General features: G+C 36.9%; 1 protein-coding gene across 2 annotated transcripts in view; it reads left to right on the top strand.

Moving 5' to 3' along the window:
* The window catches only part of MACROD2 (mono-ADP ribosylhydrolase 2), a 1,131,713-nt gene that overhangs the window by 937,385 nt on the left and 168,030 nt on the right, over positions 1–26,298 (top strand). For both annotated transcript variants that reach the window (XM_081941614.1, XM_081941613.1), the window contains exon 9: positions 25,734–25,815. In XM_081941614.1, coding sequence (XP_081797740.1) covers positions 25,734–25,815 — 82 coding nt within the window. The remainder of the gene's footprint in view (positions 1–25,733; positions 25,816–26,298) is intronic.

Below are 26,298 nucleotides of genomic sequence, written 5' to 3'. Positions count from 1 at the left end.
AGCTCACAGAAACAATTTTTATCAGTTCAGTTTTGGGCCATAAAGATTCTTGCCTTAGGAGCTTGACACTTATAATGGGGTTTCCGCCTCTTATGATTTTTAAAATAGTAATTTCCCCTTGAATAGAACTTGTTGTGTTAGCATATAGCTATTTCAGGGAAGTAAGCAAATTGACACTGATTAATAAATTAAATGAGATTCTTATTTTCTGCATTTAGCACAGACATTTTGTCATTAAACAGTTACAGAGGTTTTGTGTGCTGTGGTGTTTTTGAGAATTTGATGGAAAAAGCTGGTGCTTATCTTATAAATTTCCACTTGATCAACAACTTGGTATTTTGGGGCACTGTCTACCTTGATAATGAATAGATGGATGGATGGATGGATGATATGTCAGCATCAAGCAGCCAAAATGCAAATGAGATTATCTGCTTTCCTATCTCTCTAATAAATGTAAATCAATGCCTATTTTCTAATGCTGTTTTTCAGCTGTGACCTGAGGGAGAAACTAGCAGTGCTGGTATTTTAAAAAGTCACGGATAACAGCCTTTAATATTCCAAATTAATAGTAAGAACTTAGTCTCAAAGATTATTTTTGTAGGTTTGCTGCACCTAATGTTTCAGAAAATTAATACCCGATGAAGGTCTGGAACATATGCTGGGTTTTTTTTTTTTTGGGGGGGGAGCCTTTTTTAGTACTATCTATTAAAATTGATTTTAAGCAAATCCTTTGGAGATTGTTGTCTCCATTTTTATCCTCAGGAAAATAACAAACTTAAACATGAGATCTGTATAGTAGTGCTGGCCAGTTGGTTGGTTAGATACAGGAATCTGGTCTGAAGAAGCCAATGTCCACACAGGATTAAGAAAAGGCTAAACTCTTTTATTTCTTTACAGAAGCAGAAGAGGATGCCTTTGGGTTTCAAACCCAAGGAGTGCCCCAGAAATCAGGCAGTTATTTCTATATAATTTAGTACAGGAAACGAAATTAAGAGAACTTGCAGACTGATTACAATGTTACTTAGCAGTCATGCATGTGCACAAAGCAAAGCCATTCCATAATATTTCATTAATTATTTAATTCTATGTTATCTTATAAGTTGACTGCCTCAGGATGTGGTTTTTACTATGCTAGTAATAAACTTTACTTGTCTCCGGAAGCCTCTAACCATTGCTTAAATTAAATATCATATCACCTTCCTTGATTCCAATAACAGGTTGGTTTGCAAGATATTTTAGCCGAGTGTGAAAGCCACAACCGATTAGCCTGTTTATGTTGAAGATATTTGTGGTCAGCTTATAGAGTGCTTGTGGTTGATCCCTCTAGTTCATGCTGGCAGGTGTTAAGGAAATGTTACTTCTAGCAAGAAAAGTCACAAATAATAACTCTGCCTAAAGTTAATTCATAGCTTTCAAAAGCCTCTAATTACTTATTAACAAGCCAGTAAGCTACCAGACCTGCTGCAGGTTATCGTAATGATAAGTAAAGAACTAGGTAATTTTCCACTAGTCCTACTAGGTAGCTAGGAGGATGGTGGGTTTATTTTAAAAACTCTATTAGAAATACAGTATATTCTGTTGAAAGTATTTGATATTTGCATAGATGAAGTAAAGAAGCTGATTTTTTCAGCAGCACACAACACACCTAAGTAAATAAATTCAATTTCCATTAAAAGAAATATAACTCTGGATGCACTTGCCTTATAGAACAGCATTCTCCAGGGCGTCTGTCTGGCTTGACCCTGCTGTGTTTTTTATTTATTTTTTTAAAACTGAGTCTTCTAACATGTCTTGAACAGGATGGGTTATAGGGTATTTTCCCTCAGGTCAAAACAGCAGTAGAAAATAGGTACCTTCAATTAAACAATGCTTATATAAACAATTAAACAATATATATGTGTTGTGTGTGTGTATATGTATGTATGTATGTATATGTATGTATGTATATATATATATATATATATATATATATATATATATATATATATATATATATATGTATGTGTATATATATATATATGTATGTATGTATGTATGTATGTATGTATGTATGTATATATATATATATATATATATATATATATATATATATATATATATATATATATATATATATATATATATATATATATATATATATATATATATATATATGCTGGTTTTGTTGTATTCGGGTCTTTTCCCATGTAAGGTTGAGATTGTCTTTGCAACGTTTCGGCAGGATCTCACCTGCCATCTTCAAGCTGTGGGCCCACAGCTTGAAGATGGCACGTGAGATCCTGCCGAAACGTTGCAAAGACAATCTCAACCTTACACGGGAAAAGACCCGAATACAACAAAACCAGCATACCTACACCCGTGAAAATCTACGAAAACAAATATATATATATTGGCTTAGTGGTTAAGATTCCTGCCTAAGATATATACAGCCCGGGTTCTAATCCCAGTTAGGGTATGGCTAGCTGATGAGAGCTAATTAGCTCGAAATAGATCTATCCTAGTCTCCCTTTATTTATTTATCAGTACAATTACAACACAAATATAAAAAGGCAACAGTAAAAATAAAAATATGGTTTTCTGCCTGCATGGTCTTTGTGATAAGCCGAAGGACAGAAAGAGGGAGTAGTGACCTTCCTCCCATATTTAGTCATACCAGGGGTTGTAACACAAATACATACCTATTTCCCTGGCTCAACTGATAAGGAAGAGAACCCGTGGCTTAGTGGTTAAGATTCCTGCCTAAGATATATACAGCCCGGGTTCTAATCCCAGTAAGGGTATGGCTAGCTGATGAGAGCTAATTAGCTCGAAATAGTTCTATCCTAGTCTCCCTTTATTTATTTATCAGTACAATTACAACACACACACACACACACACACACACACACATATATATATATATATATGCATACATACATACATACATACATACATACATACATACATACATACACACACACACACACATATATTGTCCAGAGTGAAGCTTGGGCTCATATTCTTTACTCCCTTCTACTCCTCTGTCATGAGTGAATAAAGTTAAGAGATATTTGTATCCTTTTTTTTTTTACCTAATGAGCACCTTTAGGTAAAAGGTGCTCTTTACAGATTGCTTTACCAATCTGATTTACTTTGGATCATCTCTAGATGTGAGATGTATTTCACCAAAACACTAGATTGACAAATTTAAAGATGCTCATATGGACCTTGCAATGACTAAATATTTTAACAAGAATTTGCATGAAGGCAACTGAGGTAGATTCTGAGATAATGTGCTCACAATCAAATCATTCTACATCACCAGAGAAACATAGTATATATCAGGAGTGGTTAAGTGCACTATTGCAGGCAAACTCTGTCCACAGCCTGGAGTTCAACCCTGATGGGGCTCAAATTTGACTCAGCCTTCCATCTTTCTGCAGTTGGTAAAATGAGGACTCAGATTGTTGGGGACATTATGTTGACTCTGTAAACCACTTAGAGATGGCTGGAAAGCACTATGAAGCGGTATATAAGTCTAAGGGCTATTGCTATAACAGCCAATGTGGTAAATTGAGACTAAAATTGGATAAACCCAAGTTTAAGTCAGGTTTCAAGGCAGCCTCAGTAATCTTACTGGGTGAATATAGGCTTAACCTCAGAGCCTTACTATTGTGCAGGAAAGAAGTGAAAGAGCTATGAAGGCTACTGGAGGAAAAATGCAACATAAATGTAATCAGTGGATTAGCCTTCTTCATCTTTGTATCTTCCTGATATTTGGATTTATCTGTATTTGGAATTTTCAACAATAGTCATACTACCTGGGAATTCTTAGAATTCAAGTCTATACTTCTAGAGGATCCAGAAAAGCCCTGATTGTGCAGTGGTTACAATGCAGTATTGTAAGCTAATTCTGCCCACAGTTTGGAGGTCGATTCTGACTGACTCAAGGTTGACTCAGACTTCCACCCGTCCAATGTTGGTAAAATGAGGTGACCCAGATTGTTGGGGGCAATAGGCTGACATTGTTAACCACTCAGAGTGTTGTAAAGCACTATGGAGTCCCGTGGTGTATAAGTCTAAGTGCTATTGCTATTTCCAGCAAAACCATATAACCTCAAATTCTTCAGGAATTCTTCCAAGTATTCTCATGCTCAGCGTGTCTGGCATGTTTAGATCATCCATTAGGAACAGCATTGAATGTTTGTACTGTAGAAGTGTTCTTATCCCTCTCTATTATTAGAGAAATAACTCTAGAATGAACTGGATCTAAATAGCTAATTTAGTAAAGTGTTCCTGTCAAACAAAGAGGGAAGAATGATGCCAACTGGGCTAATGTGGTAATTCAGTGCTGACCCAGGTGAATATAAAGCCTGCATGCTCATTCCCGCACACACATTACTCAATGCTGTGCAATGAGAATTTTCACTGAGCCACATGATGAACTAAATGATTGTAATAACTTCCAGCAGTTAATGATAGTGTATCCCGTTTGTAATAATATTATAACTCAGTCACATAGTCCAAATATTATGCATAACAGAATGAGTAGCGTGGGAAATATGTATGACCCCCACATTGATTGTAGCTTCCTACATTTTGAAAAGAGATATTTTGGTAACCTTCTCAAGAAGTATAGTGTGGTCTCTGTTAATATTTAAAATAATTTTCAACTGTTCAAGCTATCTTTTATGACCTCAAGATTTTCTCTGATTTCAAATAAGAAATTCAGCTAAGTTCTGGGTTTTTTTTTTTTAGACATGTTATAATACATTTTATTTAGTTGCACAAATTCTCTTAATAGTTATTCATAGCTGTATGTTGCTTTTATTAGGAGCATAGGAAATATTTAAACAAATCTACTACTGGGCTTGAATAATAGTATTTTTGTTTCTTCAGCTAGGTTAGGTTAGGCTACTTTCTAAAAAAAAAAGTTTGCCCCAGAATGATATTTTTTAAATCCAATAGCAAATCATGTGTACTACATTTATGTGATGGTTAACATGTTGTATATATTTTTCTCATAACCTTGATATCAATCAGTTTTCCCCTCTAACTATTTTAATTTACTAAAAGAGGGAAAATGTAATTGGTAACTTCTTGTACCAGAGTGTCTCCAGATGTTTTCATCAAATGTGATGTGGCGGTCTGGAGACACTAGCTATGAAATATACACTACTCAGTGGATGTTAGAGTAATGGAAATGTCCTTATAAACAATCATTCCATCATTGGTGATATCATTTATACTTGTTATTGAGGCACTGAACAGTGTTGTTTGGTGGACCTTTGATGTCAGTTGAAGTACAGTCAGGTTAGAGATAAGATCAATGCTGGCAGTCCTTGTCAATAGAAGGTCTAGTAAGGGAAGGTTTTTGTGACAGTTCTTCCCAAATGTAGGCATACCAAAGCCTCACAGGGGCATAGAAAGGAGGCAGAGTGTCAAGTATGAAATTGACACTAAAACTGACACTATTTTGAGAATCAAGATTTTACATTTGGGAATGAGAGCTACAGTATGTGTAAAAGTTCTTATTGGATCTGTCAGCAAATTTTCTTAACAGCTACACATACATTAGCATTGGTTTAAAATAGACGAATATGGTATACCATTACAGCAGGCCAACCAACATAAGATTGTTTAAAAAAATATGTTTGTAGCACTCCTACAATCATTTACCTGGAGTATGTCCTATAGAACTCAATAGAATTTGTTTCTGAGTTCACCTGCCTTGGACTCTGTAATAGGTCATCATATTCTTTTTGTGTGAGGAATAATAATTTATTGGCACACTTTGTTAACGATTGGTTATTACAGTATGTAATATTGTAATATGTAGTATGCAGGTACAATCCTTTTAAAAAACCCTTTTCCTTCCAACTTCTCTTTAATACTGTTTAATTCTTATAGTTATTGTTCCCAGCATTTTAGTTTCAGGTTCTCTTGAATGAAACATTAGACAAGTTCCATATTTTAATTGAACTTTGTTGCAATACTGAAAGTATAAAGCAGCAGTGAGTTTTGCAAGGAGGAACTTCCCAGAAAATTGTCATAAGGCTCCTGATGACATCTGTGTTTCAGCATGTCAAAGATTTAAAAAGAAATTTAAGAGGAAAAGAATGACAAACTCACATTCCACTTATACATCAGATAAATGTAGTCTTTTTAGACATTACGTTATTGCATAAATATAGACTATGTATTCTATCATGATAGAATATCAATATATATGCTAGAATGATCCTAGCGTACATATGGAGTCTATGAACTTTTATAGATTAATTTTGTATTCCTTTTCCAAAGAATGTATTTTTTTATTCTCTTACATACCCTTTTAAGTATACATTCACATGATTGTTATTCTTCTTTACATTTATCATTCTTATACATTTATTATTTCATTTTAATAGGTTATAATACAGTTTGGGTTGCTTTATTTACCATCCCTTCCTCCTTTTGTAACACCTCCTTGTTTTCCCTTTTTCTCCCTCCCTCCCTTCTCTACTTCCTTCCTTCCTCCTTTCCTTCCCCTTCCTTCTTCCCTTACCTTTCTCCTACTCCTACTCTTCCTCTTCCCCTTCCTACCCTCTCTCCTTCTCTTTCTTTCCCTTCCATCCTCCTCTTCTTACCTCTTTCCCCCATCTTCCTTTCATTCTCTCCTCCTCTCTCCATTTCTTTTTCTATATATTGTTGGTATATATTTCAAAACTCAGTTTCCTTGGGATGCTATTTCCGAAAACCCAAATATAATTTGGTATCATTTTTTATTCCCTAACCTTGGCTAGTCTACCCTAGATATGCCCCCCCCGGCGCCTTTATATCTCACTCTTGAATATATACTTACATATTTAATCTTTTCTGTTTTCCCCTTCTCCCCCCCCCTCCTTTTCCATTTAATAGTGCGTCGTCTGGGTACTTTATCTTCTCTAATTTTGTATTCCTTCACATAAAATGTGGATAAAGTTACCTTTTTTACTCATTTTTATGATAGCATTTGAAACTTCTCATGTGAAGGTTCTTTTAAGCCATTGACTAACTGAGTTGTTACATTAATTCATTTAAGTTTGATTTGTGTCTCTAAGCTTATAGGTATGGGGGTTATATTGTCTTGCATAAACCATGAACATGCCCCACTGACTATAGGAGAAGTGCTCCTAAGTTGCATTCCACATTGACAAATGGAGCTGAACCTGTAGTTTCCAATCTGCATTATTCTTGTCCATATTCTTGAGTTAATTAAAGAGAAAGGATTATGGCTGAACTGACCAGTGGTTTCTGGAAATATGAAGTGCCTGTGCTTGCCTGCACTATGCCAGTATACCAGCAGCTATATCAAGGTGTTATCAGTTCACTAAATTAATATTGTGGTGGCTTGGGGTTTTTGTTTTGTTTTTTGCATTTTTTTATTTTTTGTTATAAATTTTAAATTCTTTTTACAAACAAAGTGTTGTCCGGGTTTTTACCTCCTTTTACATTCTCTCTTGTACATAATTTATTTTACATCACATTACCAATATCAGCAATTGATAGTGTTGTAGCTTAAAAACAGGATAGCTGAAAATCACATTATTAAAACAAACAACTACAAAACCATCCTAGAGAGGTACATAATTTTCATATAAATCCATCTGAACTATTTATGCCATATCACTTGGCTACGAACCATGGTTTTTGTCACTTGTTTTGAGTTACTATGCTGAAAGCATTGTCGATGTCTGGGGATTATAGAGTTTTAGTCTAAATATGTGGAGTTTATCAAACTGTCTAACCCAATACAGACTCATAGTCTAAATGTGGTCTTACCATAACAGTATAGATTTCTGTATGTATGGCAACATATTTCATTTTTGTTGTTCTGATTAATTGATGTCATAGTGCCGGATAAAAGAGCTAAAAGTTAGCTTGTTGAATTGAGAAACTTGCTTAATTGTGTACTGTGCTGCCTTCATTCTCAACAGATATTCACAATATGAGTATAATGATAGCCTAATAGAAGTTGATTACTTATCTCATCTGAAAAATGAGCTTGTTGTAAAACTGCGTATCAGATAGTTCCAAAGTACCATCCTTCACAAGCCCATATTTAACACAGCAATATCTGCATGCAAACCATCTCTTCTCATTTACCATTTGTCACTGAGATAGCAAATTACATTCATCAAAATCCATTCATTCTCCCAGTATCGCTGAATACAGGATTATCTTGGCTGTGTCAGCTGCCCTATGACTGGTAACAATGAAAAATGGAGGTCGACATGCATCTTCAAGAGACAGTGCGTATCAAGCTGGAAAGATTAATGGAGCTGATGTCATCATGTTTTGTATGGTATAAAAATGAATTCTGGAAACTGATGGATCTCTTGGTAACAATGAATGCATTTTAAGCTGCTCCCCTGCTGCCCCTTGGCTGATGAATTTTAGTGGCCATCAAAAGAAATATACTGAGATATTTTATTAGAAAGAAAAAACTTTGCATTGATCCCTTGGGTGGGGAGACAGCCTCCAGTATTGACCTGGCAGGAGCAATGTTTCAACAATTGCCTAGTGCAGGCTCTTTGTTAACTTAGCTGCGGTGGCCAAATTGCAGTGCCCAAATTATCTCCTGTACTACAAATTGGCTAGTAACACTGCAGTGAACGAACCTCATTCTTAATAAATACATCAAACTAAAAGGAAAAAGCAGAGGGGACATATCTTAAGAGTCTCAGTCTTTTACTACTAATAATCATAACAAAGATATTAATATTTCTGTGTGAGCCAGAAGTAAACTATGGGAACCTCTCTCCTGTTGACCCTAGTAACATTTGGAAGCAGGAGAATGACTGATTCTCCAGTAATAGCATCACTCTCATTAAATAGTGATTAATTGCAGTCTACTAACAATGAGTAATTAATTTCTGAATATTCACAAATATGTCTATTCTTACAAACACTTGTAAAAGGGCCTTTGATCAAATGATCCCTAAATAGTGTGCATGTGAAATTCTGAAAAGCTGGCTTAAGGATGACCCAAATGCTTGTGTGTACTTATTTTTGTAAAATAACATCAAAACGAATGAAAAAATAATGTATTTCCATATAGATGTGTTGGGGGAAAGTTTTGGAAATGCTGCTGTTTCTATAATGTGGGCAGAAATATTTGGAAAGATGTGGAATCTCTGCTTTGGCTGATGGACAAAACCCTGGTTAGCTGCTGAAAGTCATCTGGTGAATAGGTGGCTGTGTAAATTCAGTAAGAGGGAGGGAGGGAGGGAGGGAGGGAGGGAAGGAAGGAAGGAAGGAAGGAAGGAAGGAAGGAAGGAAGGAAGGAAGGATACTGCCATTCCTGTTTATAAAATTCTTCACATCTCCATTTATGTAGAATCCACTGTGTCTAACACATTATAGATGTTCTGTTCCTTAACCAGAATGGTTCTGTTCATAATCCCAGTCTTCCATGCTCCCTCCTGCCAGATATTATGTAGATGTCTCATATACTTCATTTCAGTCTCCTCTGCTCTCAGTTTTCCATTGTTACTTTCAAGTTAACATTCACCTCTTGATAACTAATATGTATGTTTGCTTCTTAGTGAGCCCAACTATTGCGAATCCCTGTTTGTGTTTTGTATTGTGTTATCTCTTGGTTTTCTCCTATGCAAGGAAAGTCTCAATCTTTTCTGTGGCTTCATGTGGAAACAGCATTCCCATAACTATGAGTTAACATAATTCTAGAATATGTCTCTTTCTCTGTAGTTCTTAGACTTGCAAAAACGTTGCAAGAGAAAATATTTCAGGGAGCTTCGTTTGGTTTGTATCATTTTGTTATTGACCTAGTGCAGTATCCAGGATGGTGTTAATCAGCTCTCAGATATTTCATTTGATCTGGATAATAGTATCCTGCCTTCAGGATTACTGATTAGCTAGTGGGAATTGTTCTCATGATGCATCATATTTATCTTGTTTCATTTCTGAGTACCTTGCCATTCAATATCCTGTTATAGTTAGAGAGTGTTATGAAGCTGAAGGACTCCATTTAGATTTTGTGGTCCACATTAATCTTTTTGGTCATAATAAACACTGGGCGATTGTTTTCCCTTTTTGCCTCAACAACTTAATTATATTTCACTGTGGGCTAAAAAAAATATCCTGATTGAATATAACATCAGAATTTTTCAAAGAGCATTTCACCTTCCATCATCATGGAGGCGTAGAATCAACTGCCCTGCTAAAATGTTCATAATTTTACATCTCATTTTCTTTCTCCTCATCTTTCCTTTTTTTTTTATTCCTGAAGTGGTAGAATCATTCGTCATCAGCTTAAATATTGATTCCCACAAATAGTTTCTCCCTATCTAGATCAGACAGAAAGACAAGTTTATAGCAACTGTATTGAAGGCTTTTGGGCATATGTGTATGAATTTTAATTGCCTCCATAACTCCTGCATAAGTATCACTGCACACCTATTGAATTTATTTCAAGCTTGAACCCGTTTGCACCACTAAAGCAAGGTCCTATGCCTGCTATAAACTTAAAGTTTAAATTTTAATCTAGCATTTGTCCTTCCCCACTAGAAGACCACCTTCAATGTAGTTCTTATTCATGTGGGATTTCTTGGTGAATTGGAAGTTATGGTAAAAGATGTTGACTTTGCATAGAATCTGTCCTGGCTTTGATATAAATTTAAAAAATTAGCTGACCATTGTGCACTCAATAGTAGACTGTTTGTTTGAATTATTTATACTTCATGTCATAGGAAATATAAAAGCTCCAACCAGGTGCTATACTCTGAAACTGGTGATATGGGATTTTTACCAATCATGACACTACAGGATTTTAGGGTGTGTTTTGTACGACCTCACGCATTTTGCTGCATTGTCATCCGTGCATTCAATTTCATGCAGAATTAGAAGAGTAGCTATCACAGATATATTATTCTGAAATAGAATCTTTGAAATGGCACAGGGCCTTTCAAAATTCTCCATCTAAACTATGCGGAGAAGAAATTAGCCAACAATTTTTTTCAAGGGCAGGCCTCCTGGACCAAAAGATTAGTTAATGATCTTCCCAGGTATTTAACTGAAATGTAGAAAGCAAAGGATGCTATGCAGACCACTGGAGATATGTTTGTATAATGAAAAACAAAATATTCATTCATACTCCTAGGCTGACTTGTACTTTGTATAAAGAACACAGAATATTATATTCTGATGCATATCAATTGTGGCACACTAAGATTAAGCAGAAAAAATCCCATTTGAGAACTGTAGTGAATTTCTCCCTCTCTCTCTTTTCTTTTGTGTATTTATGAATATAAATTTGTTGTTACTATTACTGTTACTGCTATTGTATTAGCTCAAGTACTTGAGGTAAAGACAAAAACAATTACAAAGAAGAATAGCTATTCATTTTAGAAGTATATTTCAATTTCATTATTTATTCGTTGGTCCTTCTATACAAAATGCCCCAGGAAATAATAGAACCATGAATGCAATTCAGTCCCCGCACTCAAATTACCATAGCATACATTTTATAAGGAATTGTAGGAGATAACTTGTCATCTGTCAATAAACTCTCATTTTTCATAGAAAATATACGGTAGTTACAGTACACAGCTAAAATCATAACTTCCCCAAGTGATCTCAGAAGGTAAGAAAATTAACTTGAAAGTCATAGATTTCAATTTTCTTAATCTTAGCAGTGTCTAGACCAAGGTTCTATATGCCAGCCAATGCTTTGTGATGAAATAGAATTAAAAGTTTTATATCTTAAGTCACTGTTACACGCACTTTTTCACTTTTAAATATAATTCAACAACGTTGCTTATTGTTAATTAAATCCCTTCTTTTACAAAGTTGTCTTTTCTTTTTGTGCAGTCTGCTATCCAATTATTGACCATAATTAAGGGGTAGAATCACCATCAATAGAAAATGTTGTTGCAATGTGTCATTAAAATATATGAACTTTTAAGATGCTTTATAATTTAGCCTGTCACAAGTTCTAAACTTAGCAGAATGCCTAGATTTAGAAAACATCAGTACTGACCCAAGGCCTATTAAAGTCAATCAACAGATTCCCTTTGGCTTCAGTAGGCGTTGAACCAAAACGACTATAAATGTGATAGGAATAAAGAGATACAGCAATTTTCTGGAGTTAGCAATTATTTAGTGACATGTGCTTTTACCAGTAAGGGCCACCTAAAAATGCTTTACTGTGTTTGTATCTGATTTCTTTTCAATGATAGGTTGCTTCAAAAGATAGGTAGATGCCCTGTTATTTGTTAAAAGGAAAAATTATGCCATGTATAATGACTCGTTCAGAAGCCCCTTACTGTAGACAAGAGATAATAAGATCGAGTTATGATAGTTGGATCTCAATTTGTTTACTTTCGGTTACTGATAAATGGATGGAATATTCAATACTTATTCTGCCTGTTATCTTTCAATAGCAATAAGAAAAGAATTGCCTTGTGCATTGAAATGTGGAAACCATAAGCTTTATGGATCAATACAAGAGCTGTGTACTGTGAATAATGTAAGAGCAAAATTAGAAGAAACCAAGTATTAGATCTGGGCAGCAACCAGGAACTAGGAATCACAAATCATAGCCCTAACTACAGGTTGTTAGGAACTGGTGCGATTAAGCACTAGCAATGAACCCCAGGTCGAGGTTATAACAGAGCAACCCTGTAAAGTATACGCAGCGTGCGATAGATAAAGCAACCACACTGAATAATGGATAGTAAAGTAACAAAATAAATCTTTACTTTTTGAAGAATATAGCAAAATCCATAAACACAGCCAAAAAGTCATACACAGAAAAAGCAGTCCAATACTACCAAGATAACTTGGATACAAGTAGCAAATAACTTACACACAGTAAGTAGTAGCAACAGTAGTAACAGTTAGGCAGCAGTTATCATACAGCAATCAAGAGAGAGAGAGAGCAACAACATCAGCTGCAATTTAAAGGCTGTAATCTACTAATTAGCAGAACTCCTCTCTTAAAGATACATAACATGCCTTGTGCAATATATTGTCTACCCAACTTGTTGGTTACACCCTAACATTCTCCCCTTTGGGTAGATCAATATATCCACTCACAATCTAAGATGATAACCTTCACATGATGAGGTATGTTTCACTGAACTTTGTGCCTTAGTGAAGTTGTCTGCTAAATTGTCTTCAGTTGAACAATATTCCAACTTTATCAGGCCATCCTTAATGCTTTGTCGAACATTAAGATACCTCAAATCAGTATACTTCGATCTCGTCTTAATAGCTAAACTAGTCGCCATTTTTATTGCTGCCTGATTATCTTCATAAACAGTAAAAGGTTCATTGATACTTAATCCCATATCTATAAGCAACTGCTTACAATATATCAGCTCAGTACATGTCAACGACAAACATGAAAACTCAGCTTCCATTGTGGATAAGCTTATGTGTTTCTGTCGTATCGACTTCCATCCAATCAGTACACCACCTAGCATAAAGGCTATGCCGGAAGTTGACTTCCTATTATCTATAGCAGCTGCAAAATTCGCATCAGCATAAACAGTCAGAACTAAATCCCTATTCGGCTCTAAATACAACGCATAGTGGATAGTTTTCTTTAAATAATGCAGCACACGCTTTGCTGCTTGCCAATGCCTCTCTGAAGGATTATAATTGAATCTAGCCAGTTGGTTCACACTAAATGATATATCTGGTCTAGACCAATTACTTAGGTACATTAGGCTACCTATCAAAGATTGATAGATTCCCTTATCAAAACCAGTACCCTCAGTAACCTCAGGTTTAAACTCCAATGCCATTGGTGTCTTTGCAGTCTTACATAGCTCCATGCTATATTTCTTAAGCAAATGATTAATTTTACCAGCCTGCGACAGCTTAAAACCTTTACTAGTTCTAACCACATCTAAGCCCAGATAATGCTTAATTTCACCCAAATTCCGGATTCTAAATTTACTCTCTAATTGTGAAACAATGTCAATAGCTTCCTGCTCAGACCTAGTAATAATAGCTATATCGTCCGTGAACAAAAGCAACAACGAGATCAAACCATTTTTCACCCGTCTAAATAAACAAGGATCAGCCAAACCTGGAATAAATCCCATAGCTTTTAGTTCATTTACTATGCATCTGTTCCACTCAAAACCGGACTGTTTTAAACCATAAAGGCTCTTTTTAAGTCTCCAACAACCAGTCTGGCCATTAGAATCCACACCTGGTGGCATCTTCATATAAATGGTATGCTGCAATGGAGCATGCAGATACGCTGTTTCAACATCAATATGGGTAACATTACACCGATACTTAGCAGCCCACACCAATGCTGCCCTCAACGTAGAGGCTTTCAAGCTCGGAGCAAAAACCTCATCGTAATCCCTCTCAGTTTGGGAAAACCCTTGAGCAACTAAACGAGCCTTATAAATAGCATTGCCAGCAGCATCGTTTTTAATTTTAAACACCCATCTACAGCCAATTGCACTCTCCCCTGAAGGGAGCCTAGCTTCTTCATAAACCTTCAATTCCTGTAAGAATTTCAACTCCTTCTCCATAGCTGCCTTCCACAATTTCTTTTCCTTTTCAGGATACAGCCTTAACTCTGCAAAACTAGAAGGTTCTATGCTAACTTGCAATACTGCACTGGCTTGGTATCTGTCGGGTGGATGCCTGTCCCTAGTAGACCTCCTAGGCAATACAGGACTTGCAGGATCATCCTGTTCCACCTCACGAGTAGATTCTACATCTACATCTTCCTCCCCTTTCAGAGTAATAGATGGACCATCCTGATTCTCTAACTGCTCATTTGGTATATCATGATTAACCAAACGATCAACATCTACATCATCACAAACCTTGTTAAACTCTTGTTCTAGCTTCTCCCAACCAACATGTTCTGAAAATTTAGCACTAGCACTGTGCATAATTCTCCGAGTTCCAGGTTCCCAGAACCTAAACGATCTATGATTGGAATTGTACCCAACAAAAACCATCTTCCTAGCTCTGCTTTGATCCTTCCGTCTAGTCTGTGAGGGAATATGCACCCAAGCAGGGACACCAAATGTGTGTAAATAACTCAAATCAGGCTTCCTACCATGCCAAAGAGCATAAGGAATCTTACCAGTAGTTGAGTTAACTACTATGTTCAGAATATGGTTTGCACACATTATAGCCTCACCCCAAAGCTTTTCTGACAAACCAGAATCAACCAGCATAGTTCTGGTCATTGTCTGCAATGATTGACCACGTCTTTCAATAAATGAATTATGTTCTGGCCTGTAGGGGGCAGAACGCCTATGTTCTATACCAGCATTCTCCAACATTGATGTAAACCTATGATTAGTGAATTCAGACCCATTATCAGTGACTAGGCAAAGTACTTTTTTATCCATCTTACGTTCAACAAACTTTAACCATTTAGTAAAATGTTGGAAAGTTTCTGCCTTTGATTTCATTACATAACAGAAACCATACCTAGAATAATGGTCCATAATGCTGAGTATATAGCAGGCACCTCCTAAGCTAGGTTTCTTAGGGCCAATTAGGTCTGCAAACACTACTTCCAGTGGTTTAGATGTCTTGAATCCTTTAAACCGGTTTGCAGGGGTAACCTTACTTTTAGCCTGGTTACAGGCATTACAGTTAAGATATTTTGAACAAGGTTTCAAATTGATTCCCTTAGATAGAATAACAGTTTGACGTACCATTTTAAAATTTACATGGCCTAAACGTCTATGAAGTAGATGTATACAGTTATCATGGGGCTGTTTATTCTTATAACCAGGTTCAGAACTCGCAATATTTAAAGAGTTCTCATGTAGAATAAATAAATTATTCTCCAAATTGGCAATAACACTATTACCTTCCTTTTCGATAATGCATCTATCATTCTTAAATGTTACTGTAAACCCACATTTCACAAGGTCTTTTACAGATAATAGGTTAAATTTCATTTTAGGTACATATAACATTTCCAATTTTTCATTAATACATGGACAATAAGCTGTACCTTCACCTGAAGCCTTAATTTTCCAACCATTTGCTAAGGAAATGTGCTGTTTGCTAGCCTTCATAGTAACAAACCTTTCTTTAACCTTGGTTATAGAATGGGATGCGCCACTGTCAACCACCCAGAAACTATGGTTTACAGGCTTATCTAACTTAGCTACAGTTACAGTAACATTGTTGCTTTTTCTTTTACTATTAGCAACACTCCTTTTCTTGCTATTTTTACAGTTCTTAGCAATATGCCCCTTACCACCACAAGAATAACATTTCTTAACAAAATTTACAGTTGAAAACTGTGTTTCTTCTTGTGATTGATTGTCTCTGAACTGAACTCTATCCTCTCTTCGTCTGGACTCTTCAAGCAATCTCCCGGTAACCTCAGATAATGTCAGTTCATCTCATGAACGAACTTCCAATGAGGAAACAAAAGAGTCGTAGCTTTCATCAAGCGACGATAGAATAATATACACCTGGTGAAGCTCAGAAAAAATTAACTCTTTTTCTTGCAAATCCTGCAAAGTTTTCTTCATGAAGTCTAAATGAGCCAACATATCACCACCTTTTTGCAAACGGGCTCTAAACAGTTTCCATGTGAGATGAATATGAGCACCCACACTGTCCCGAACATAAATTCTCCGCAATGTGTTCCAACACCTAGCAGCAGACTCTTCGCCACGAATATGGACCAGTTGCTGGTCATTCAGTGTTAGTCCGATAATGCAGAGAGCTCTCTCATTGTCCCTGTTAAACTGCGCAATCTTCTTCGCATCCTCATTATCAGCAGGATCCCAATCTGTAACATCTGGTGGGTTCTGAACCACAGACCACAGTCCTTCTCTACGCAGAAGTAGGGAACACTTCAAGGACCAGGAAACATAGTTGGTTCCATTAAACTGGGTAATCATGGAGATTGCAGCAGACTGTTCTTGTGCCATATTCACAAAAATAAACTATCCAAAAAGTGGTGCTTAAAAAAAAAATTATGGTTAAGGCAGGGCGTCTGGGCCCATAACCAATGTTAGGAACTGGTGCGATTAAGCACTAGCAATGAACCCCAGGTCGAGGTTATAACAGAGCAACCCTGTAAAGTATACGCAGCGTGCGATAGATAAAGCAACCACACTGAATAATGGATAGTAAAGTAACAAAATAAATCTTTACTTTTTGAAGAATATAGCAAAATCCATAAACACAGCCAAAAAGTCATACACAGAAAAAGCAGTCCAATACTACCAAGATAACTTGGATACAAGTAGCAAATAACTTACACACAGTAAGTAGTAGCAACAGTAGTAACAGTTAGGCAGCAGTTATCATACAGCAATCAAGAGAGAGAGAGAGCAACAACATCAGCTGCAATTTAAAGGCTGTAATCTACTAATTAGCAGAGCTCCTCTCTTAAAGATACATAACATGCCTTGTGCAATATATTGTCTACCCAACTTGTTGGTTACACCCTAACACAGGTAGTCCTTGACTTACAACTGTATTGGAACCCACCCGTTACTGTCGAAGCTGAGGTCTACATTAAATGAACCATATCATTAATGACCATCCTTCCTTTCCCCAATGCATTTGTTAAATGAATGCATTGATTGTTAAGTAGAGAATGGGTTGTCTCGGATGGGGGAGACCCCGGGAAGTCTAGTGCAAACACAGGCCCACCTGCATTGGGCCTCTCTCCACCCTCTGTGGTATTCCATGCTCAGCTTCCTGCCCCTTGCATTCCCCACAACCCTATAGGTCTCTTCTCTACTTCACCCCATCACAACAGCACACTTACTTTTCAAAGATATCCAGAGCTTAGGAAATTGGAGTAAAGAAGGTTGCTCCATTGTTGGGCCACTTGGCACAATCATGGGGAAGAAATCCTGCTGGTTTTGCTTTCCTCACTATGCTTTGCTCCCCTGCTTGCTACACTGGGAGAACAAAGCATAAGAGGAAAGCAAAACTGGCAAGATTTCTTCCCCATGATTGTGCCACATGGCCCAGCAATGGCTCGGCAATGAAGTGGCCTTCCTTATCTTATTATCCTGAATTCTGGAATCATTGAAAGGTAAGTGAGCTAACATAGATTGAGGCAGAGGAGTGTGTGGAACCCAGTGGATTTGCAAAGCAAGTCCAGTGCATGTGGGGACCGAGCAGGGTGGGATGGAGGGAGAAATACAATACCATAGGTAGATGTGCTACAGTGTCTCTGTGATGTCACAAGGGTAAATAAAGGGGGCTCTGCAGGAGTTGTAATTTTGAAACAGGTTCATATATAGCTTTGGGGGGGGGGTTGTAACATTGAACGATCGTTAAATGTCCCATCATACTTCGATGACTACCTGTAATAGACCACTTCAGAAAAGGTGAAAAATCAAGAAGCAGGACCACAAGACAAATAAGCATCAAGGCTGGAGGAAAAAGGGGAGAAACTACACTAGTGTATTCCTTGAGCATCTCCTTTCTTCTCAGAACAATCTTGAAGTGACTGTCTAGGATAGAAGGTATCTCTCTAGAATTACATGGTTTTTCATGCAGGGGGCCAGCCACATGGGTACATTTGCAATGCATTGTCTTAAATACATATACTTTTTGTTATATCTTTGATTGTTTAGTCTCATATAATGAGATAGAGAGGAGTTTCTTTGCTGGGCAATCTCCTTTTGCACATTTGTCCCTTTTTTAAGTTTCTAGATTCTTTTTTTTTGAGGGGGGGTCTTACTGATTTACCTACATAGTTCTTGCTTTTACAGACAATATCAATTGCAATGTGTTCTGCAACTTTAAATTTTTGGCAGTAGTTTCACCTGTTCTGTAGCATCCCATATTAATATTATTGAAACCTACAATAGTAACCTGTTGAATTATTCCCTGTATTTCTCATGTTATTCTCAACTCTTGCCAAATATTTATAATTATGCATGAAGTTCAGAGGTTCCAGAGTTGTGGAAAATTTATTTGGTACATATGTAGTGTATGTATGTATGTATGTATGTATGTATGTATGTATGTATGTTTGAATTTGTATGCCATCAGATCTAGACAGGACTAGAGTTCATAGCTCTCCAGAAGAGATTTAATACTCTATCCTTAAATAGACTCTAACTTACCCAGGAGGGAGATGATCAATACAATCTGTTGTCTGAAGCTGTGAAGGTGCCTCCTAAGTGAAAAGTGTACCCAATTGAACTTTCTTTTTCTTTTGCTGCAGTGCTGTTCATTTATGACCTCTTTGATCTACCTATTCATAGCCATGAAGCTAGCAAAATTTAATCAAGGCTGCAGAGAAAGGGGGAAAGGAGATAGGAAATGCACTTTTAATAGTGAACTCCAAAATGAGAGCTGTCAGTCAAGAATAATGCCTTCGTGGTTTAGCTTCTTTAAGCTTCCCCGAATAAATGGCTCTCTTTTCCTTGGCTGTAGAGATTGCAATGAGATGACCCTTATAGCTGGTTGATGAGCCTAGTCAAAATTAGTATCTCTATATTCTTGTACTCCCTTTGATAAAGGAGAGAGCACGAAACATCTAATCAATGTGGCATTTCAAAAGTTCAGTAATAGAAAGATTTTATTCATAGAATAAGCTGTACACAAAATATCCAGTACCAAGAATCCTGTTGATCTACTGTTAAGGTACCGTCCAAGTGATTCTCCTGCTATGGCCACTTAGGTCATTTGTTTTGGGATGGAAGTGATAAGAGTCTTTTTCATCGATTAAGGCCAACCTAGTTTACCAGGCTCGCTTGGATAAAACATTCCCTCACTGGCAAGATGCAGGAATATAGTTTAATTTCAATTTATTATCCGCCAACACATGCCATTCAATCAGATAAACACAGTACCCGAGCTGTCATCACAGCATCTTATGCATGCTTAAAAATAGGATGCTTTCTTCACACATTTGGAAGGAATTAATTCATATATAGATTATATATGCAAAGGCCACTTTAAAAGTTTTATGGGGCTGAAAAACTTTGTGTTCTAAAAAAAAAGTTTCCCTATAACTCTGGAAATAAAAATTGTGGAAAAAAAAACTGATACTGACTCACCAAATAGCTGTGTATAAGTGGCCATGGGCACATAAGTGCAGTTTATAAAATGTGTCTGTGTGGAGTCTTCTACATGTTTTGTTGAAAAAATATTAGAATTCAATGAATGACTAAAAACATCATATGGAAAACTAAATGTTAGTAGCAAAGGAAATACTTCCCTAGGAGTAAAAAATGCAAACACAACATGTTCAACTGCGAAGACTAGATAACATCAGCATGGGTGTGTGGGAAGGAGAGACATAGCAGCTATGATATTATGCAAAGTAACAGCATGGAGGAGTTATGAGAATGGCAAGGAAAAAAAAGAAATAAGTTTGGTATTGTTATGGGGGAAAGAATCCAAGAAACTTTGCAAAGGAGGTCATGTGTGATGGGATTAGAGATAGAAACACCCTTCTAACCCAATGGTTCTCAACCTTCCCAATGCCGCGACCCTTTAATACAGTTCCTCATGTTGTGGTGACCCCCAACCATAAAATTGGTGTCTCAGTTCCTAAGACCATCAAAAATATGTGTTTTCTTAGGCGACCCCTGTGAAAGAGTTGTTCGACCCCCAAAGGGGTCCCGACCCACAGGTTGAGAACCATTGTTCTAACCCATCACTGTCTAATCAGGAATCTTGCTATTTGATTCCAATGTGACCTATTCATATAATGAGAACATTCCAACAATGTGAATAAATTATCCAGACACTGGATATCATGAAGTGAGGTCCACATAAGAGCTCTCTACAGGTTGTCATTGAGCAGAGAATTATTGTTGAAAGTTGTGGTGGACATTAAGCAGGAACCATGTGACCTCACTCAATTTCACCACCTTTTTGCAGTAGCTGCTAAGCAAACGTTCTTAAGCCAATGCGGTAGTTGTTCAGCAAACCTATTTTTCCCAATGGTCATTTTTTGCCAGAAATCAAACAAATGCCAGAAATTGGCAAAAAAGAAAAAGCCAAAAAATTGCAGTCAACTGATTGCAGGACACTGCAAACAACCATGAATATGAGCCAGTTGTCGAGTGCCCACAATGTGATCACGTGTCTCTGTATGTGTGTGCACGTATGCACGTGTGCACGTGGCCACTGGAACTTTGAAATTGGGTCATAAGTAGCTCAAGAGAGGTTTGCTCCAACTTTGAATAGTTGCTAAGGGATTGGTCATTAAGCAAGGACTACCTATAAGGGGATGGGTTCACAAATCCAGTAACACGTGTTGTTGATGTTTCTTGGCACCTTGAGATAATGGGGTTTTGGCAGTCAGTTGAATGTCATTGAAGCAGGATTGATAAGGATAAGGATAAATCAGTTTCTGATGAATTATATAAGTGTGGAAGAGCTATCTCATCTCTGTCTATATATATGCACGCTGCGTCAATGAGTAGCATATTGACAAGCCAGCTGTGGGCATAGACACACACAGAGGAATAACAATTTATTTTTATATAGGGAGTGAAACTCATCACCAAATCTTTGACTCTTGTTTCCAGGTAACCATTGTTGTACAGCTTACAGGGTATACCAAAAGTCAGTCCTCACAGACAGTTTATTCTATGAATTCTATAAAATTTTTGAATTGGTAGCCATTTTTTAAAAAAAAACATTATCACTCACTTGATGCGTGACTGTTGAACATTCCTAAGTGCAGTACAGTCCCTGCGCACAGTCACTCATGCGCTGGTGACGTCCCGCCTGGACTACTGCAATGCTCTCTACATGGGGCTCCCCTTGAGGTGCGCCCGGAGATTGCAGTTGGTCCAGAATGCAGCCGCGCGGGTAATTATGGGGAGAACGAGGTTCTCCCATGCAACACCTCTCCTGCGCGAGCTGCACTGGCTTCCTGTGGCCTACCGGGTGCGCTTCAAGGTGTTAGTCACCATCTTTAAAGCACTCCATGGCACAGGGCCTAGTTACCTGTGGGATCGCGTCCTGCCCCACACATCCCTGCGACCTATTCGCTCGCACAGAGAGGGACTTCTCCGGATGCCGTCCTCCAGAGAGTGTCAGAGGGCGGCGCCCAGGAATAGGGCCTTCTCTGTGATGGGCCCTACCCTTTGGAAAGACCTCCCCCCAGACATTAGGACTACAACTGACCTCCGCTCCTTCCGTATGAAACTTAAGACCCACCTGTTCCGACTAGCCGGCCTGGCTTAAATTTAGAGCTTTTCCACCTCTTGGGCATTTTTAATTGTTAATTTTAATTTTTAAATTTTAACTGTCATTGGGGTTTTAATTGTCTTAAAGTACTGTAAATTATTTATTTATTTTCCACCTCCTCCATATTATATTGTTGTGATTGTTACTATTGTACGTCGCCCCGAGTCCCTGGGGGGAGAGGGGGCGACTAAGAAGTCAAATTAAATAAATAATAAAATAGTAACATTTTCTCTGAAGAAATATTAATTGTTAAAATTAATAAAACACACTGTGTTTGACTTTTGGTACATCCCGTATTTATTTATTTGAGCATTTTTGGGGCAAAATAAATTGCTTTCTTTCAAAGAGAAGGAAATTCAGAATCCCAGAATCTATGTTTTATTTCAGATTGCAAACAAAGTATGACAAAGAATAAGATTTACAAATTGTAGTCTTTATTAAGAAATGGATCTTATATTTTCTATAAGGACATCTTTACCAAAGTTGTACAATTCAGCTAGATTGTCAGTGCAATTTTAAAACCAAACTTTGCAGGAAAGGAAAGCAGAGAACTGAAAGGGAGTAGCCCAGGTTCATCCCCATTGGGACGTGCAATCCTGCTGAATGTTATTTCTATTTCTGATTGACTTTTAAAAACTTTTCTGGAGTGGTGGAAAGACCCCATTTAACTCATAATTGGTTTGATAGTTAGCATACATAACCCATCATCCAATACCCAGTTAATGACTGATCAGTCCTCTTCAACCCACCTGGAGTCTATGATTGCTCTCTTGATTCTTGATTCATTACACTTTTTCACTTAGAGTTGATTTGCTATTCCTGTGTCGTTATAGATCTTCTGTCAGGGTTCCAAGTAACATCCCTAACGAAACGGTCTCAACCCAGGCCTGGAAGCCATCTTTTGCATTGGGCCTTCAGGCCTGCCATCTTCTCTGACCCATTGGTTGGATTCAGATAAACATATGTTCAGCCCTTCTTTCGTATTTGATGAATCTGTTCTGTGCCATCCTATGCACAAGTAAATTAAACAACCACCTCTTCCTAATTTGGGTGACTTCAGTTATACAGTTAATTGTACAACTTAATTGTATAACAATTAAATGTATAACTTAATTGTATAACAATTAAATGTATAACTTAAAAACTGTTATAGACAGACCTCCCTTAACAACCAGTTGTTTAACTACCATTCAAAGTTATGATGGACTTCAAAAAAGCTACTTACCACCTGTCCTTAAAGTTACAACAGCTGCCCACCATCCGTCAAAGTCACATTATTGCATTTGGGCACATTTACTACTAGTAGTGTCCCATAGCCATGTGAGTCTGATTTGCAATCCCAGCAGAAACAGTGGAAAAATGTCAATTGGATATGTTGGATTTGCTTAAGAACCACACAATACACTTACTCACTGAACTGAAAGGGATTAACCCAGGTTCATCCCCCTTGGGACGTGCAATCCTGCTGAATGTTATTTCTATTTCTGATGGACTTTTAAAAACTTTTCTGGAGTGGTGGAAAGACCCCATTTAACTCATAAAATAAAACATGGTGACCCTCTTAACAAATCCCAGTGACTTTTGACCCAAATTCCAAGCTCAGTTATGGTAGTTAAGCCAAGGTGCATCTGCTACAAGGTCATATCTAAAGTGTCAACCAATATTCCAGTCCTTTTGCAATAGCACAATTATTATCAAATCAAAATCAAATATTTATTATAGTCAAAGACCAACATAAAACAATTATTGATACATAATGACCAATAGCACCCTCAATTACAAGGTTATAAATATAAACTACCATGTGCATTTATTCATTATTTTATTTTATATTTTCAAAATATTTTATATTTTCATCTCCCCTATAAGGTGACTACATAACAGGATATTGTCATCTTTTTGTGTGTGTGAAGAGCCCAAGTCTCTTTTTTTAAAAAAATGGTCTCCATGGCGATGCAACTTCCCTGCATGTCAGCTAATGAAGAGAATAAATTGAGGCTAAATATTGCAAGTTGGAAATGTTCAGTGGGAGGGAGATATTATTATAGAAAAGTGATACAAGGGGTTTCTAGATGGGGTTTCACTTCCCCAAAATAACCTAGAAATACTTCTAAAATTTGATCTCAAGTTTCTCAGAGTGAAGCAACATGTCATGAAAAACATTTGTGTACATCTGCTAGCTTCTATTGTTACCTACAGGAATATGCTCTCTGTGAACCTACATTTGTATCTTATCTAGAAAATTCACTTAGTGTGACATTCAGCAACCAGATTGATCTATGTGAGCCCCCCACCCCCCCAAAAAAGAATACTTTGCACCTATTTTGAAAGCATCACATTGATTGTGAGTGCATATCTGAATGAAATACCTTTAAAGCTTGGCTCTTTCCTAACTCCATTCATTCAGATCCTCTGAAGAAGTTCATCTTCAGATGGGTGGAATTACATTCAAGCCTTCTCTAGAATTGTCCATCAAATTGAAATAATTAACCTCCTTGTATGCAGAATAACAGAGTTGCTAGGGACCTTAGAGGTCTTCTAGTCCAACCCCCTGCTTAAGTAGGAGATGCTGAACAAATCCAGACAAATAGCTGTCCCCTCATTCAATCAATCATTCATTCAGTCAATCAGAACCATTCGAAAGCAGTCTTTTAATTGATTATGGCTTTGACGTAATATTTAATGTTTATTAACTCTGGTAACCAGTGGTTTAAACATTTAATAGGTAAATACAGTTTAATTTGATCCTCTCCTTTATTTTTCTGTAAATCCTTTGAGTAAAACTTTTTGACACAGAATTGCTCGCCAAAATACTCTTCTTAAGAGCTAATTATTGTATACAGTTTGTGCTTTTTTTACATGCTTGGCTTTACTTGAGAATTTCCTCTTTATGAACTGTTTTATTTACTACTTATTCTGGCTGCCATCTGGCTGTCTTACTCTGCTCTTTTTGATTTTGTTTAACCATCACCAGTTTAAAAGCAGGTAGGCTTAGATAATTAAAGACAGCAGAGAAGGTTTTCAAAAGTCTCTCCAGAATAGTAAACAGTCCTGCAGAAACATCTCCAGTGACCTTGAATGGAGGTTCCATTTCTTTAACCCAAATCCCTGAGAGGCAGCTGTTTTAGGACCCATCCATGCATTTTAAAATTATGATAAGCAGGTAGATTAATATTGGAGCCAAAATGTTCAAGGTGGATTGCCTAATCAGCTATCTGTTGAAAAGGAACTTTACATGGAATTGGCCTTATGAAGGCAAGTTTCTTTTCACTTATTTATTTAATCAGTGTACATGGCGCTTCCAGAAACAGATGTTTCCAGTATTGCATACAGAGTTAGCATAAATGAAAAAACAGCTCCCTAAATTTCATACTGCTACTTGAAATGATCCCTTTGACCCAAACAATAAATCTTTGTTTGCGGTTTGGGACGTCTGTACTGCTATGGTATGAACATATGCAATCGTATCCATCAAAAGTTATAACCAAGTGTTTCATTTATTGATGATGATGATTGATGTTATTTAAAGGCAAAAATAACACCTTGTTAAGTTAATCTCTTTTTTTCCTCTTCAGATGGACCGTGTCATTTTTTGTGTATTTTTGGAAGTTGACTACAAAATTTACAAGAAGAAAATGAATGACTTCTTTCCAACAGGTATATCTATTTGTTTATTTGAAAACCAACTCTTGCCCTCCAGATATTGTCTTTATATATGCCTACATCATTTAAGTTTTTATAGGTCCTCTAAATGATTTATCCTTTGACATTTATTCATATACAAAAGACATTCAAAATGAAATAAATTTTGTTGTATGGTAATTAGACCTAAGCAAATCAGCATAGGTGACTCAGTTTGAATTGGTACTGAAAGAGGGAATTATTGGATATGATTGTGTGATAAGAGAGTTGAGGCAAAATTATTCGAGCCGTTAGAAATTTAAAATTCACTCGGAAAATGTTTTATCCATGGGTTAAAATGGAAACATGTGACATATCTGCATCTGCTTCTTTATTTTTGGCAGACTACAATAAAAAATAGGAATGGTAGAGTATTTAGAGGTCATTAATTACTCCCAGATTTAACAGGTTACCTTCAAGCACTGCACTATATTTTTTAAGTATTCAACCTGAGTCTTT

The sequence above is a fragment of the Natrix helvetica genome (assembly GCF_964273705.1).
Source record: "Natrix helvetica genome assembly, chromosome: 2".
In the NCBI taxonomy this organism is placed as follows: domain Eukaryota; kingdom Metazoa; phylum Chordata; class Lepidosauria; order Squamata; family Natricidae; genus Natrix; species Natrix helvetica.
The sequence above is the reverse complement of the archived record's forward strand: the minus strand, read 5'-3'. Positions and strand labels throughout refer to the sequence as shown.